Here is a 12,972-nt window from a genome sequence, read left to right as displayed (position 1 = left end):
GTTTCCTTAGAGACGGAACAACATACGGACAAAAGGGCTCACGGAATGCATTCCTTCACATGCACGTCTGGATGGATTACAACCATGCGGAATGAACACACATCACTACTTGTAACTTTGCTAGAATTACCTTTTTATTATATCACCAAAAATGAAATACAAAACACAGCAATGTTGTTACAATCAATAACCTCACACAAATCAAATCACAACGATTATATTTCACGCATAAGTCATCTGTATTGCATCTGTAGGCTATATTATGAAACTGGCATCTATAGCCTACATTTATATATATTATATTATATCATATATATATATATATATATTGAATTCTGTTGATTCCAAAATGATCATTTAACTAAAATAAGGCATGAGACATCCACATTTAGGGGAGTTTAGTAAGCCTCTATACTTGTGGATATGTGCAGTGTCGCAAAAACAATAAAAGGATGTGCGCTATTCAATGTACTTAATACATTATATTACTGTAGATTAAAGTGAAGCCATCTCTGGTTGAAACAAAGGCACAAACTGTCTCCCAACACTCCTAGCCTCCCAACTTTGTAAATCTGAAAGGATAGAAAAAGGTGTGACCTGTAAGATACCAACAGTATCTCCCAGGAGCTGTATCGTGCAAGTCTACTCCTGTTCTCCTCAGATGCATTAAGATATGTAGGTGGCACAGGCTAGGAGACTATTTGGAACTCTGTAAAAAGCATTGCTAAACATGACAGAGTGTGAGGTCACTGGAATGACCACCCATCTCCCCCACCTCCTTGATTATGAGCTTGATATCCCCAAGAATATCACTTCCCATGAACCACATCAGTAACCAAATTCAATACTGGATATGCATAACACCAGAGACCAGAAAGGTACAGTATATCTGCTAATACAAGACAGTGAACAAAAATGAAATTCATAGATTGGCCTTGAGCTGCATCATTAAATGCAAGGTGACCAAGCAAGATATGAGTACAGCTTGTGTTACCTATTGGGGCACGTCCCTCAACTCAACTGACCCTTAATTAATGAATTATTTAATACATCAATGACTCCACCACATAGTAAGAGTGATAAGTCACATGCTGTCCATAGTGGTTTAACCTTAATGCTGGTTATTGAGTCCTTCAAGAAGAAGACCTGTGGTTTAGTCTGTCTGTCTGTCTGTCTGTCTGTGTGTGTGTGTGTGTGTGTGTGTGTGTGTGTGTGTGTGTGTGTGTGTGTGTGTGTGTGTGTGTGTGTGTGTGTGTGTGTGTGTGTGTGTGTGTGTGTGTGTGTGTGTGTGTGTGTGTGTGTGTGAGAGAGCGAGAGAGAGAGAGAGAGTGTGTGTATGTGCAAGTGCTGTAAATGCTGTCATTTCAGTACAAATTGCAGGAGAGGAAATTGGAACAGGAGACTGGAAACTCAGACGCTGGCACCCTTTGGGACATCCTGGCTGTCTGCTAGGTTGAGTTTCTGACTGGAAGATATTCAGGGTTAAGGAGAACATAGAAAGTACTACAATGAAACTGTTAATTAACTCAACGCTGAATCGCAGTCCAGAGTCCTTTACAGTATGTTGCTGAAGCAGAGAGGAGAACTTAAACATACTAGCACTTACGCACGCACACACACGACAATGTTATTAGAGCTGTACTCTTCAAAGGATACATTGATGTACTAAGATCCTCTAGCTGTAGGAAGAAGAGAAAACATTCAATTTTGAGAACAACAATTCTTCAAATTAGGATGGACACTGTCACAATTCCCAAACACACTGAGAAGCAGGTGGTTTGAACAATTCCAGAAAGCCTAATTACTACGAGATAATCAGACCACATTAATGTGTTTAGCAATTATCACAGCAATGGGGTACAGGGTGGTTGCCCTTTCCAACCATTAAAACATCCTCCACAGATCTTACATTGAGCAGTAGTTTGTCCATGTTGGTGTCAGAAGCAGTCTTCTGCTGCTCCTCTGGCATCTCATCCACCTCTCCATACAGGTCAAAGTGCAAACGGGCCAACTTCTCCTGCATCTCCCTCACCTGCTCCATCTGGTCGATGGAGCACTCATTACCTGGGGGAAGAATAAAAAGGGCAACAAGCAGAGTGAGTGTGTGAGAGAGAGAGAGAGAGAGAGAGAGAGCGCGGTCCCAATGTTGCTTTACCAGTCTGCTATGTAAACTATTCATAATCTCTCAAGTGATATTTAGAGATTATGCAGTCTCACCGAAGGCCTGCAGTTTGCCTGAGTGAAAGTCGTTGAGGAGACTCAGAAGGCCCTTCTCCATCTCCTGTACGTCCGACACGTCAGTCAGGAAGGAGTGCTGGATGATGGGGGCCGTCTGGCCCTGCCCCGTCCTGGCTCCTGCGCCCTGCTGCTGTGCCCTGGCCTTGTCCCTCCCAACCCTAGGGTGACACACAATTCAATAAAACAGCCATCGAAAAGATAATCGTCAGTATAGAGCGAGTGTTTCCTTCGACATTGATGTCTGATGAGGCTCGTGATATGATCATACCTCCGGCTCCTTGACTTCTGGCTCGAGTGAGTGCCCATGTTGTTGAAGCCGAGGTGTCGGCCCGAAGATGAACTCTTTCGGGTGGTGGGCGGTTGGGCTGGCTGGTTTGTGGATGGTCTGGGACTCTTTCGTTTCAGTTTCCGCTCCTCCATAGCGGCATTCTAGGATCAGCTACTAGTGGTTGTTGAGCTAGCACTGACCAACACTCTACAGAATCAAATATCAGAAGAAACAAACCCGTTGGCTTAGCTATTCTTTAAAACCAAAGGCAGATGCTGCCACTCACAATAAAAGAAACGAACCGATTCTTACATCTAAGCTAAAGTAGCATTAGCTATCTTAACGCGATGACAGGGAGCAGCTAGCTGAGACTAGTTGTCTAAATGTTGTCGTAGCTTTAATGTAATTTATTTAACGTAGTGTTACTTAGAATATGTTTGTCTAACTGTATGTCGTTGGCTTCATATTCATGTTTTTATAAATAAGTCCCAAGTTTGTTCAGTGACTAAAGTTTATTTGCAGCACTCACCCAACAGCAACTAAACGATCTGCTTCCTGTTCTCTGGGCAGCTCAGCTGACGTAGCAACGTAAGCTTGTGATACCTGACTTGCGTACGCATCAGACGCACACTTGAATATTAGTCTATGGACGCACCGCTTGAAATCCAAAGCAATTGAATGAAGTCCGCCCATTCAGTCAAATGTATTTACGTCCAATAAATAATATATTAGTAAGTGAGATAAAGATAGCTATACTATATGTTTGCTTACACAGGTAGAAGAACAAGTGGTTTTAAACAATTTGCATCAGCACACCCCAAATGAAAAGATGCATGCGAAAATGGGGACAAAAATCACACGTGTGTTTGCACACATTGATATGCATCTCCATAGAATAAAACACTACAAAGAGACCGCAAACTTCTTTATTCACATGAGCGATATAACATTCTGATACAGATTATATATCTTAGTCTTGAGTTCTTGTGAGGTCGTCCTGAGAAATGCTGCTAGGATCACTGCCATCTCATTCGGACAGAATTTCCCACCGACCAACAACATGCAGAACTCTCTACGCACATCTGAAGGCAGCCAGTGCGGTGGAACATCAATATCGCAGTTGTCTATGATGCCATTCTTGATATCAATGTTTAGAGATGCATTTTGCCTGGACGAGTTGTCGTGCAAATCAAAGGACGCAGATATGCTAAATTTAGGAGTCCTTCCTAAAGTCCATTCCCAAGTTTTAAGCTCGCTGGACATTTTGTGTATACCGGGGAATGAGAACTCGTCACTGGGGTCCACAAGCGTTACAGGGGAGCTGAACCCAAACTCAGTGTTGTACTGGGAAGCAACGGCATTCATGATAGTGTCACAGTCTAACGTGTTGTCCTCGTCCAGGAGATTCTTCACGGGCGAGGGGACACTTGGAGTTGCATTGCTTTTAATGCCTTGACAGGTCGGCTTCAGCACCGCAGACAGCAAGGCCCGGTCGGCAGAACACAGAAGAGTGCAATGATGATAAGCTGCGGTCCTCCCTAGTTTTGCAGCGGTCCCTGAGATTTTATAGTGCCCATTGAGCAAAATGTCAAATCTCTCCGTGGCTCGCACGTCTAGGTTCGGCCTAAGTCGTTTCAATGCACTGGTGACTACGTGGAGATTCCTGTTGCGATCGTACTTTTTCTTGGACGTGAAGAATGTCAAATTGACATTCCCCAAATCGTGATAAACAGTTCCGCCCCCACTTCGTCTCCTAGCGAGGGGTATTCCACGCTGTCTCATGAGCTGAAGGTTGCATTCCTGCCACGGATTCTGGTGTCTCCCTATCACCACTGCTGGGCCGTTTCTCCACATGAAAAGTAGTTTCCGATTCTGTAGGTCAACATAGTCATGTATCCAGTCTTCCATTGCTAAATTTTCATAAATATCGGTTGACATCGATTTAAGAATACAACCTGACTGTCCATTCTCGTCGATGAGATCTGTAAAAGTGCTTTTGGCTCGAGCCCATTGTAAACATGCTTTGGATTGTTCACGCACTTGCAAACATGTCCTTAAAATCATAGCGTTTCTGAGTCACTTACAGTAAATGTGAACATATACTAAACGTTTCCTTTATTGAGATTAAAACGATACAATAAAGAAGTATGCAGTTGCTTTCGAAGACTCGACAGAGTAGTCTCATTCTAACTTCCGCTGTCATTCAGGTCTTCTTCTGGATTTTTCGTTGTATTGTCATACCGCCATCTATCTGTTGGAAGGAACTTTTATATGGGATAATATGTGTAAAAAGTGGAAGCCCCAATATTATTTTCAATCCCATTTCTTATGTTATAAGGATAATATTATCTGCCCCCCACCCCACAGTATTTATGTGATTATTATGAAACAGTCTTTTGGTAAAGAAACTTTGTAACAAAATACACTGATTTCTTATTGGCAGGCAAATATAAGAGTAGCTTCAGAACACTACGAGGCCTAGTAGCAGGGGGTGCATCGCTGTAATTTTGAGGTACTTGCATAAACAGAAATATTCGGTAAGAAAAAAAAAATCAGGACTCTGCACATGTTGGGTTTGTAGTAAGGTTGTCAAGGTAACGGACGCTTTAGAAAAGAAATGGTCTTTGGTGATTGGTGCTAAAGCAGTGACGTCCAAAACTCCGGTCGAATCCTGAACTCTGATTTGTCAGATTGTTTATCCTGGGGAAAAGCGGTTTATCTAGGAGACTCAAGTTAGGGTATACAACAATGTGTAGCAGAAGCTAAATCAACTAAAACTCAATCTTGGAAGTAAGTCATGCATATATTTTTATTCGAACTTATTTTTGTTTAATAACACCCAATGAGCATCACATTTCTTTTTGGTTTTATCACCATATACTTGCCAATTGCGGTATCTTCTACAAAGATGAACGTTAATTACAGTATGCTAGCTAGCAACTCAGTTAGAGGTGACATTAGAGCTAACGTTAGCGGTAGCACTAGCTAAATTAGCGACTGTATTAGCATGTTAATTGGATTATTTTCGGTGCTTTTATCGTATGAGTTCAGTAAAACCTAAAGTAACCTATATTTTACCATTAAACACAATGCAATCTTGTCTAAACTGATATGGCTAGCGAGATCGTAACACCAAATCAGAGCAGGGGGGCTTGTGGTTGCCATGACAACATGTATACTGTTTGCCATAAATTGACCCATCAACTGCTCCAACTAGCCTTCTATTATTCAGAGAAAATTAGTAACTAACAAACTCAAATGTTTATATTCTAGTATAATATAGAGTGTTTCCCTCACTTAGAAACTGTGACCAGTTTTATCTTACCCCCATCTTGCCACTGTAGGTAACATTGTATTCTTTCCTCTTTCAAAAACATAACTTTACTTCTCTTGTCAAACTGTTTTGTGTCATACCGTATGTACTCTGGTGTGACGTGCAGGGTAAGGTGCAGCTATCCCAGAGGGATTGAGTGGACAAGGGAGGAGGTGGAGGAGCTGTCAGTGTCTCTGGGCCACCAGGAGGAGTGTGGCCCAGGCCTAACATTGGGTCAGCTTTCTCGACCACATAGTCAATACACAGTTGCTGACGTGGATACAACAGATACACAGCTTGCAGAGGTGGGCTCAGAACCTTCAACCATACTTTAGTTTGATGTAATTATGAAAATGTTCTCACTCATACCCGCTCTCATATTCCTTTTGCCTGTCATATGTAAAATGCCATTAATGATTCCTAATGGGCCTTTCTGTCATCAGACCATCATTGTCAACCTGCAGAGGAATATCACTGCAATACAGGGCATCATCACAAAAACACAATCTGTAAGAAAACACTACAATGGATTCCTTTATCTTCTAACTAACTTACTGTGGAATACAAATCATCTTACCTCTAATCACAATCAGGGGCCTTAATTTACCATGAGTCCTTGGGCTCCTGTCTCTTCTGTGTCTTAGGATAGCAGGTCGACCCAGTCTCACCCCTCACAGAACTGGCTCAGTGCAAAATCCAACCAGGATCTGGACCAGGACCAGGACAAGGACCAGGACCAAGACCAGGACCAAGACCAGGACCAAGACCAGGACAAGGAGCTGCAGGATTTACTGAAAAACCTGCATCAGGAGAGATACTGCTTGCTCAGGCAGGTGGAGAAGCTCAGCCTTACAGGTACGTTTCAATGACCACTAGATGGCGATGTTAGACAGGTAGAGGCTGTTAGAAAGGCAGTCGAGCCAGGTTAGGCTTGACAAAAGGTTGCTTTAGTGGGAAAGGATGGCGCTTTTTTTTCAGTTTCCCGATGGGAAATTGTTTTGTGGGTCATAGGAGATGGTACCATCAGGTAATATCAGTATGTGATATGAGCAACCCAACTTAAAATATAACGTGTTAGATTACAATACGGCACCTCCACATTCAGACAGATGCGTGTGAACAGGATGGTGCTGTGTCTGCAGAGAGAGAGCAGGACCTGGGCATAGAGGAGGGCCTCAGACAGACTCGTGACAGGGACGTGGACGGCGTTCGGTGGAGCGAGGAAGAGGAGAACCACACACAGGAGGCCCGCGCTCCGAGGAGGATGCTGAGGGAGAGGCGCTGCTGCAGCCCCTCCAGGGGCCCCCCCTCCAGGGGCCCCCCCTCCAGAGGGCCCCCCTTCAGCCGAAGCCCCACGCGCCACAGCCCTGTCAAGGTACACAAGGCCCGCTTACTGCCCCATCCATCCACACATCAACACTCACCTGAACACAAAGCACATTTCAGTCTCTTTTGAACCCACATTCAAACTAAGTTAAACACGCTCTCAATTTGAAAGTCTCTAACGTATTCAGCTGTATTTGAAGGCGCATTTAAAGCCATTTAGATTCATTCAAGCTCACGTTTAGGCAGTATTATGCCGTCCCTGACCCCTGACCTGTCCTTCATGCGTGGCCAGGCGGGCAGCTACGACTGTGAGCTGATGAGGGTGCTGAGAGAGAGAGACGACATGCAGAGCATGCTGGATAAGTACGAGCGCCACCTATCAGAGGTCCAGGCCAACGTCAAGGTGCTCAGTGCCGACCGAGATAAGACCAGTATGCACTACCAGAAGGTCAGACACCTTAGTGCATTAAAGGGACTAACTTATGTATGCTTGTAACTTATGCATACAAGCATAATATATTGATCCGAATAATCAATCCTATGAGATAAATGTTTCTGCCTCAGACGTGGAATCATAGTTACATTCAGTAGTCTGGCCTGGTATTTGTTTTGGGATAAACACCCTCCTCCACACACACACACACACACACACACACACCTGCCCGCGTCCTCCGTCTCTAGGCCCAGGAGGAGATTGCGGCGCTGAGGCGCGAGGTGATCAAGTCCAAGTCGACGCGCGTCGGCAAGGGCTGCGTGACGGCCCAGAGCATCCTGAAACGCGTGGAGGCGGAGCGAGACGAGGCCGTGAGCGACCTTCATCGCATGAGCACGGAGAGAGACAGCCTGAGGGAACGTCTCAAGGTCACCACCATCATCATCCTCACCAGCTACGCCATTCACCAGCCTCAGCCTGGACTTCATTTGTGAGCCTTGTCATGTTAGACAAAGTAATCGTGTGTTTGTGTGTGTGTTACTGTCTCAGATCTCCCAGGAGACAGCCATAAACGAGCGGGCCCACCTGGAGCAGAGGGTGGAGGACCTGCAGAAGACCATCCTCACTGTGAGGACTGAGCACACACACTGAGCACACACACTCCGGTTCTGTCCGCTTCTGCCCAGGACAGTTGTGTACAGACTCTGACCTGTGAGGGTCACATAAGTCTATACTGTGTTTACACTACGTGTGTGTGTGTGTCAGCTGGAGCAGGAGCGGGGCGACCAGTTGAACAAGCTGTCCCTGATGCGGGACACGGTGATGAGGCTGGAGGAGGAGCTGCACTGCCTGGACGTGAAGCTGGCGGCCTCGCAGGAGGAGCTGGGCAGGGCCAGGAACGAGAGTGGGATGCTGAGGTCAGCCATGGAGCACACCCACCCACCCACACCCACCCAGCCCTCTGGCCTGACCTAGGACCCCTGTCTATCTCCCACTGCTGTAGCCTATAGCTGGCTCAAGTGTGTGTGTGTTGTGCTTCTAGACTGTCCAACACCCAGACGGAGACAGCCCTGAGTGACAGCCAGCGCAGACTGACCTCCAGGATTGGAGAGCTGCAGAAGGTGCAGGAGAGGAACAGACAGCTGGAGGAGAAGAATGGTGAGGAGGGCTCCAACATTCTGTCCTCTGTGAGAAGTACTCTGTACGTTAGTGAATACAGTTGGACTATGTGTGTGTGTGTGTTAGATTCTCTGCTGAGGCAGATGTGCTGTCTGAGAGAGGAGGTGGGGGGTCTCCAGTCCACCATAGCAGACCTGGACCTACGCAGAGACTCCCTGCACGAGCGACTGGAGAAGAAAAGTGACCTCCTTGTCGACGCCCAAAACCAGCTTGAAAATAAGGTAGTCTCTCGCACGGACTCACACACAATCACACACACAGGCACACCCACTAATCTAACGTGTGGTTTTCAGGATGTGGTGATTGGGAGTCTGAGGCAGAATGTTGAGGAGTTAGACGGCACGACACAGTGAGTACTCTCTGCTCGTGCTGCTGTACGTACCTGTAAATGTGTGTGTGTGGGCAGCACCTACGGTAGCATCGTTCACCTCTGACCCCTGACCTCTCCCTGACCCTCCTCCAGGTGTCTGAGGGACACACTGACTGGGCGTGAGCGTGAGGTGGAGGTGCTGAGGCAGAGGCTGGGAGACGCAGGGGAGGAGCTTGGCGCGGTCGCCAAGGTGAAGGACGCCACCCTGCGGGAGAACGCGATGCTCCGAGAGGACCTGGAGAGGGCCAGACTGGACGGCCAGGTCAGGAACCCCACACCCACCACAGCACCGGAACCTGCCACGCTGCTGACATGTCATTGGTTGAGGTTAAACAAACTGAGAGCTGATTGGTTGACCCAGACCTGGTGCTTGTGGTCAGAGAGAGCTGATTGGTTGACGCAGACCTGGTGTGTGTGTGTCTTCCTCCTCAGGCTCTGCAGCTCAGAGCAGAGGACTCCTCCCAGGAAGTGCAGAACCTTCATAGGAAGGTGCAGGATTACATGTCCGACATCTCCCGCATCGAGAGCCTGCTCTCTGTCAAGGTACAGAGTTATCATGATCTGGGATCATTTAGCTATTTCTGGCTAAATCTCTCAGTGGAGCGTTCGTTATCCCTTGAAGAGTCAGTCAGAAAACCCCTCTTGTCGTAATGTAAAATTCATTTTCCTCTTGCAAACTTTTTCCTTTTGCTTACCTGAAGCATTCATCCTTGTCCGACTGGAGTTGGGTAGGGACTGATAGCCAGACCTGTTGGTAGTGACGTCTTTCTTTGTGTTTGTGTGTGGTATATGTATGTTTATGTCTGTCTGTCCATGCGTGTGTATATGTCTGCCTGCCTTTTTGTGTGTGTTTGTGTGTGTGCGTCTGTGTGTGTAAGCGTGCGTGTGTATGTGCGTGTGTGTATGTGTGCGAGCACTTGTGTGTGTGTGTGTGTGTGTGACCCCCTCCCCAGGAGAGTGAGTGCAGGGAGCAGCAGGAGGCCCGTCGCCGGGTGTCTGCCCAGGCGGAGAGCTGGGAGGAGCAGGCGCGCCAGGCTGAAGGCAGCCTGAGCCAGCTGAGGGCTGACCTCCTGACCTCCGACAGGGACAGACTCAGGCTGAAGGACAGGATGGAGGGCCTGGAGACCAGCCTGCAAGAGGTCTGTACACAGGCTGGCTGGGTGGGTGGCTGGCTGGCTGGCTGGCTGGCTGGGTGGCTGGGTGGCTGGCTGGATGGATGGCTGGCTGGGTGGCTGGCTAGCTGGGTGGCTGGCTAGCTGGGTGGCTGGCTAGCTGGGTGGCTGGCTGGCTAGCTGGGTGGCTGGATGGCTGGGTGGCTGGATGGCTGGCTGGGTGGCTGGCTGGCTGGATGGCTGGGTGGCTGGGTGGCTGGATGGCTGGGTGGATGGCTGGCTGGATGGCTGGGTGGCTGGATGGCTGGATGGCTGGCTCGCTAGAAGACCTGGGAGCTGGAACACTAGCCCTTGCGCTACGGTGACGCATCCTCACCTGCGCGTGTGTGTGCAGGCCTTGCTGTCAGAGCGGAGTTGCAGCAGCCAGCTGGCCCAGCTGAGCAGGAGTCTGCAGCAGAAAGAGGAGGAGTTGAGGCAGGTCCAGGACCAGCACTCCTCCTCCTACTCGGACCTGGAGAAGATCCGCGAGCTCTGCGTCAAACTGGACGCCAGCAAGGAGACTGTGAGTCTGGCTGGGGACGCAGGACTGTGGGTGGGGTGGGGGGGTGGGTAGATATGGACGTGTGCGTCGGTGTGTGTGCGTGCAGGTGTGACCGGGGGCCGTGTGTTCTCAGGTGCAGCGGGAGCTGGAGGCTTGCAGCTCGGAGGTGGAGACCCTGCGTAAGCAGCTGGCCAGCGAGCGGCTCAGCGTGAAGAGCCTGGAGGCCATGCTGGTGTCCTCCAGGGAGAAGGAGCTCCACAGACAGCTCAGCTCCCAGGAGAAACACAGCCAGGTCCATCTGCTCCGAGACAAGCTCACCGTGGCCGACAGCAGGGCGTGAGTACACACACATACACGCGCGCGCTCGTCCAAGTCTACCGCGGTCACGTTTCATTTGGTTCTGTTTATTTCGCTTCTGTTCTAGTTTAGAAGCAGTGGAGCTGCTGCCATGTTTACTAACCTAATCCATGTGGTGGAGATGTTTACGTGAGGTTGGTGTTGAATGAAGATCCTTCCTCTGTCCCCTCTGTCCCCCCAGGAGCTGTCAGAACAGGGAGGTGGCCCAGCTGAAGACCCGGTCAGCACAGCTGGAGGCTGACCTGGAGATGACCAAGAGACAGCTCTCCACAGAACGCTTCGAGAGGTCAGCCTGCCTGTCTTTCCGTCTGCCTTTTTTTTCCCTCTTTCTGGTCTGCCTGGCTGCCTGAATCTGTACAGAAAATATCTGTCTCTCTCTCTCTCTCTCTCTCTCTCTCTCTCTCTCTCTCTCTCAGGGAGCGAGCAGTGCTGGAGTTGCGGCGTCAGGGTCTCTCCTCCTCTTCCTCCGGCCTGCGTGCCTCCCCTCACCCCCGTCGCTCCACCAGCCCACGGGTGTCCTGGTCCCCTGAACGCGCCTACCGCCACAGCCCCCCCGACCACCTGGGCCCCTCCCCTGAGAGGTGGGAGCGCTCAAACACATACTGTACACACACAAAACCACACACATACTGTACACACACAAAACCACACACATACTGTACACACACAAAACCACACACATACTGTACACACACAAAACCACACACATACTGTATACTGTCACTATATCTCCATGGTTTCAATCTCATGTTGATGTGTTCCTTCACAACAGGAGTCTGGGTTTCTAAGTCCTGTAAGACTGATCTCCCCTCCCAGGGAACACCTGGGTACCAGCCCCCCTGATGCGCATCCTGCATTGAAGCCATACCACAGCCACCGCAGGAATGCATGAGACTAGGGACTAACACAGCTACACTCCTTTCTGGGTGTTCTATGTCTTATAAAATGAATCTATTTAGATTGTTATCACCTCAGATGTACTTGATGTGCTGTCAAACTTCATATTAAATCTAGATTTCCATTTTTGGCTTTTCACCACTTTTTCCTTGGTGTTCTGCATTTTACTGTACATTTATTGTTGTTTTGGGCTATGTGGCTTGACAGTTGTTGGACACCGGCCAGCATGCTATCTAAAATCACACAGGGGTCATTATGCCGCCTTTGGTTCAGTGGAATGCCCATGAAGAGGCCTATATTGTGGGATCTCAGTGGGAAATGCCCTTCTGACAGTCATGTTGAAGTTTAGAATCGGCTCTGCCACAAGGTGAACTTAGAAATGACTTTGCGTCCAGTGTGTGTGAATAGAACGGAGATAAATATTCCAAGTCATTGATGACGACGGTATTGCAGCAGGAGTGGACAGGTTAAGCGCTTTGTGACACATGTATGACGTCATAATCACGTTTTCTGTATATAAATATCGATCGAGCGAAATTAGCTCATATCTGGATTTTCTTCACGTCGTTGACAGGTAAAACAGTAGGCTACTTTAGGCTATAGACTAGGCAAGGCTATAACCGCTCCGCATTCGTTTGTGTAACGTAATCTGATAATAATCAGATTACGTCCCGCAAATGTGTAGGTTTGCACAGACGAAATTGTTTTGTTTTTGTATCTCAATAATCATGTAAAAAAAATATATGATGTAACACTGGGACAGTTAGAGACTGCAAGGATGTGGACCAGCATGTTTTCTATATTGGATCCATTGATTGGTTAATGTCACCAAAACGTTTAAACATTTTACATTGCATTTAGCAGACGCTCTTATCCAGAGCGACTTACAGTAAGTACAGGGACATTCCCCCGAGGCAAGTAGGTTGAAGTGCCTTGCC

The 12,972-nt window shown here is 48.0% G+C and overlaps 3 protein-coding genes across 7 annotated transcripts; 1 reads left to right on the top strand and 2 right to left on the bottom strand.

The window, feature by feature from the left end:
* Positions 1–109: 109 nt before the first annotated feature.
* ccdc28a (coiled-coil domain containing 28A) lies at positions 110–3,150 on the bottom strand. 2 transcript variants are annotated; one of them, XR_009928055.1, is made up of 7 exons: positions 3,036–3,150; positions 2,507–2,713; positions 2,218–2,396; positions 1,910–2,064; positions 1,657–1,679; positions 1,065–1,465; positions 110–1,026 (listed from the first exon to the last, which is right to left on the bottom strand). XR_009928055.1 is itself a non-coding variant. In XM_062447025.1 (6 exons), the coding sequence occupies exons 2-6, from the start codon at positions 2,656–2,658 to the stop codon at positions 1,411–1,413; spliced, it is 564 nt and encodes a 187-aa protein (XP_062303009.1). In that variant the 5' UTR covers positions 2,659–2,713; positions 3,036–3,150; the 3' UTR covers positions 110–1,410. The 2 variants fall into 2 exon arrangements, 1 of the variants encoding a protein (XP_062303009.1); XM_062447025.1 differs by having other exon boundaries at positions 110–1,465.
* A 109-nt stretch (positions 3,151–3,259) lies between these two features.
* Positions 3,260–4,712, bottom strand: lipt1 (lipoyltransferase 1). Its single transcript, XM_062447024.1, has one exon. It carries the CDS (start codon positions 4,568–4,570, stop codon positions 3,437–3,439), a length of 1,134 nt encoding a protein of 377 aa, XP_062303008.1. The 5' UTR covers positions 4,571–4,712; the 3' UTR covers positions 3,260–3,436.
* Positions 4,713–5,118: 406 nt separating this feature from the next.
* On the top strand, positions 5,119–12,158 carry tsga10 (testis specific, 10). 4 transcript variants are annotated; one of them, XM_062446788.1, is made up of 21 exons: positions 5,119–5,296; positions 5,947–6,124; positions 6,263–6,328; positions 6,464–6,674; positions 6,962–7,194; positions 7,438–7,593; positions 7,827–8,006; positions 8,128–8,205; positions 8,344–8,495; positions 8,621–8,736; positions 8,824–8,978; positions 9,051–9,106; positions 9,221–9,389; positions 9,560–9,670; positions 9,829–9,855; positions 10,081–10,266; positions 10,634–10,801; positions 10,914–11,116; positions 11,319–11,423; positions 11,554–11,718; positions 11,910–12,158. In XM_062446788.1, the coding sequence occupies exons 5-21, from the start codon at positions 7,084–7,086 to the stop codon at positions 11,923–11,925; spliced, it is 2,154 nt and encodes a 717-aa protein (XP_062302772.1). In that variant the 5' UTR covers positions 5,119–5,296; positions 5,947–6,124; positions 6,263–6,328; positions 6,464–6,674; positions 6,962–7,083; the 3' UTR covers positions 11,926–12,158. The 4 variants fall into 4 exon arrangements, with proteins under 4 accessions (XP_062302772.1, XP_062302775.1, XP_062302776.1 ...); XM_062446791.1 differs by having other exon boundaries at positions 6,943–7,194; XM_062446792.1 differs by having other exon boundaries at positions 6,925–7,194.
* The last annotated feature ends 814 nt before the right edge of the window (positions 12,159–12,972 follow it).

The sequence above is a fragment of the Osmerus eperlanus genome, chromosome 21 (genome assembly GCF_963692335.1).
Source record: "Osmerus eperlanus chromosome 21, fOsmEpe2.1, whole genome shotgun sequence".
Taxonomy (NCBI): Eukaryota; Metazoa; Chordata; class Actinopteri; order Osmeriformes; family Osmeridae; genus Osmerus; species Osmerus eperlanus.
Note: the sequence above shows the minus strand (reverse complement) of the source record. Positions and strands in the feature narration are given on the sequence as shown.

Bases quoted from the DNA above. Each gene is read 5' to 3' on its own strand.
- tsga10 (XM_062446788.1), top strand. From the start codon at position 7,084: ATGCTGAGGGAGAGGCGCTGCTGCAGCCCCTCCAGGGGCCCCCCCTCC. The intron at 7,195-7,437 runs GTACACAAGGCC...ATGCGTGGCCAG, and splicing joins CGCGCCACAGCCCTGTCAAG to GCGGGCAGCTACGACTGTGA. The intron at 10,802-10,913 runs GTGAGTCTGGCT...GTGTGTTCTCAG, and splicing joins TGGACGCCAGCAAGGAGACT to GTGCAGCGGGAGCTGGAGGC.
- ccdc28a (XM_062447025.1), bottom strand. From the start codon at position 2,658: ATGGAGGAGCGGAAACTGAAACGAAAGAGTCCCAGACCATCCACAAAC. The intron at 2,065-2,217 runs GTGAGACTGCAT...TTCTTCCCCCAG, and splicing joins AGGCAAACTGCAGGCCTTCG to GTAATGAGTGCTCCATCGAC. The intron at 1,680-1,909 runs GTAAGATCTGTG...TTCTTCCTACAG, and splicing joins TGGACAAACTACTGCTCAAT to CTAGAGGATCTTAGTACATC.
- lipt1 (XM_062447024.1), bottom strand. From the start codon at position 4,570: ATGATTTTAAGGACATGTTTGCAAGTGCGTGAACAATCCAAAGCATGT.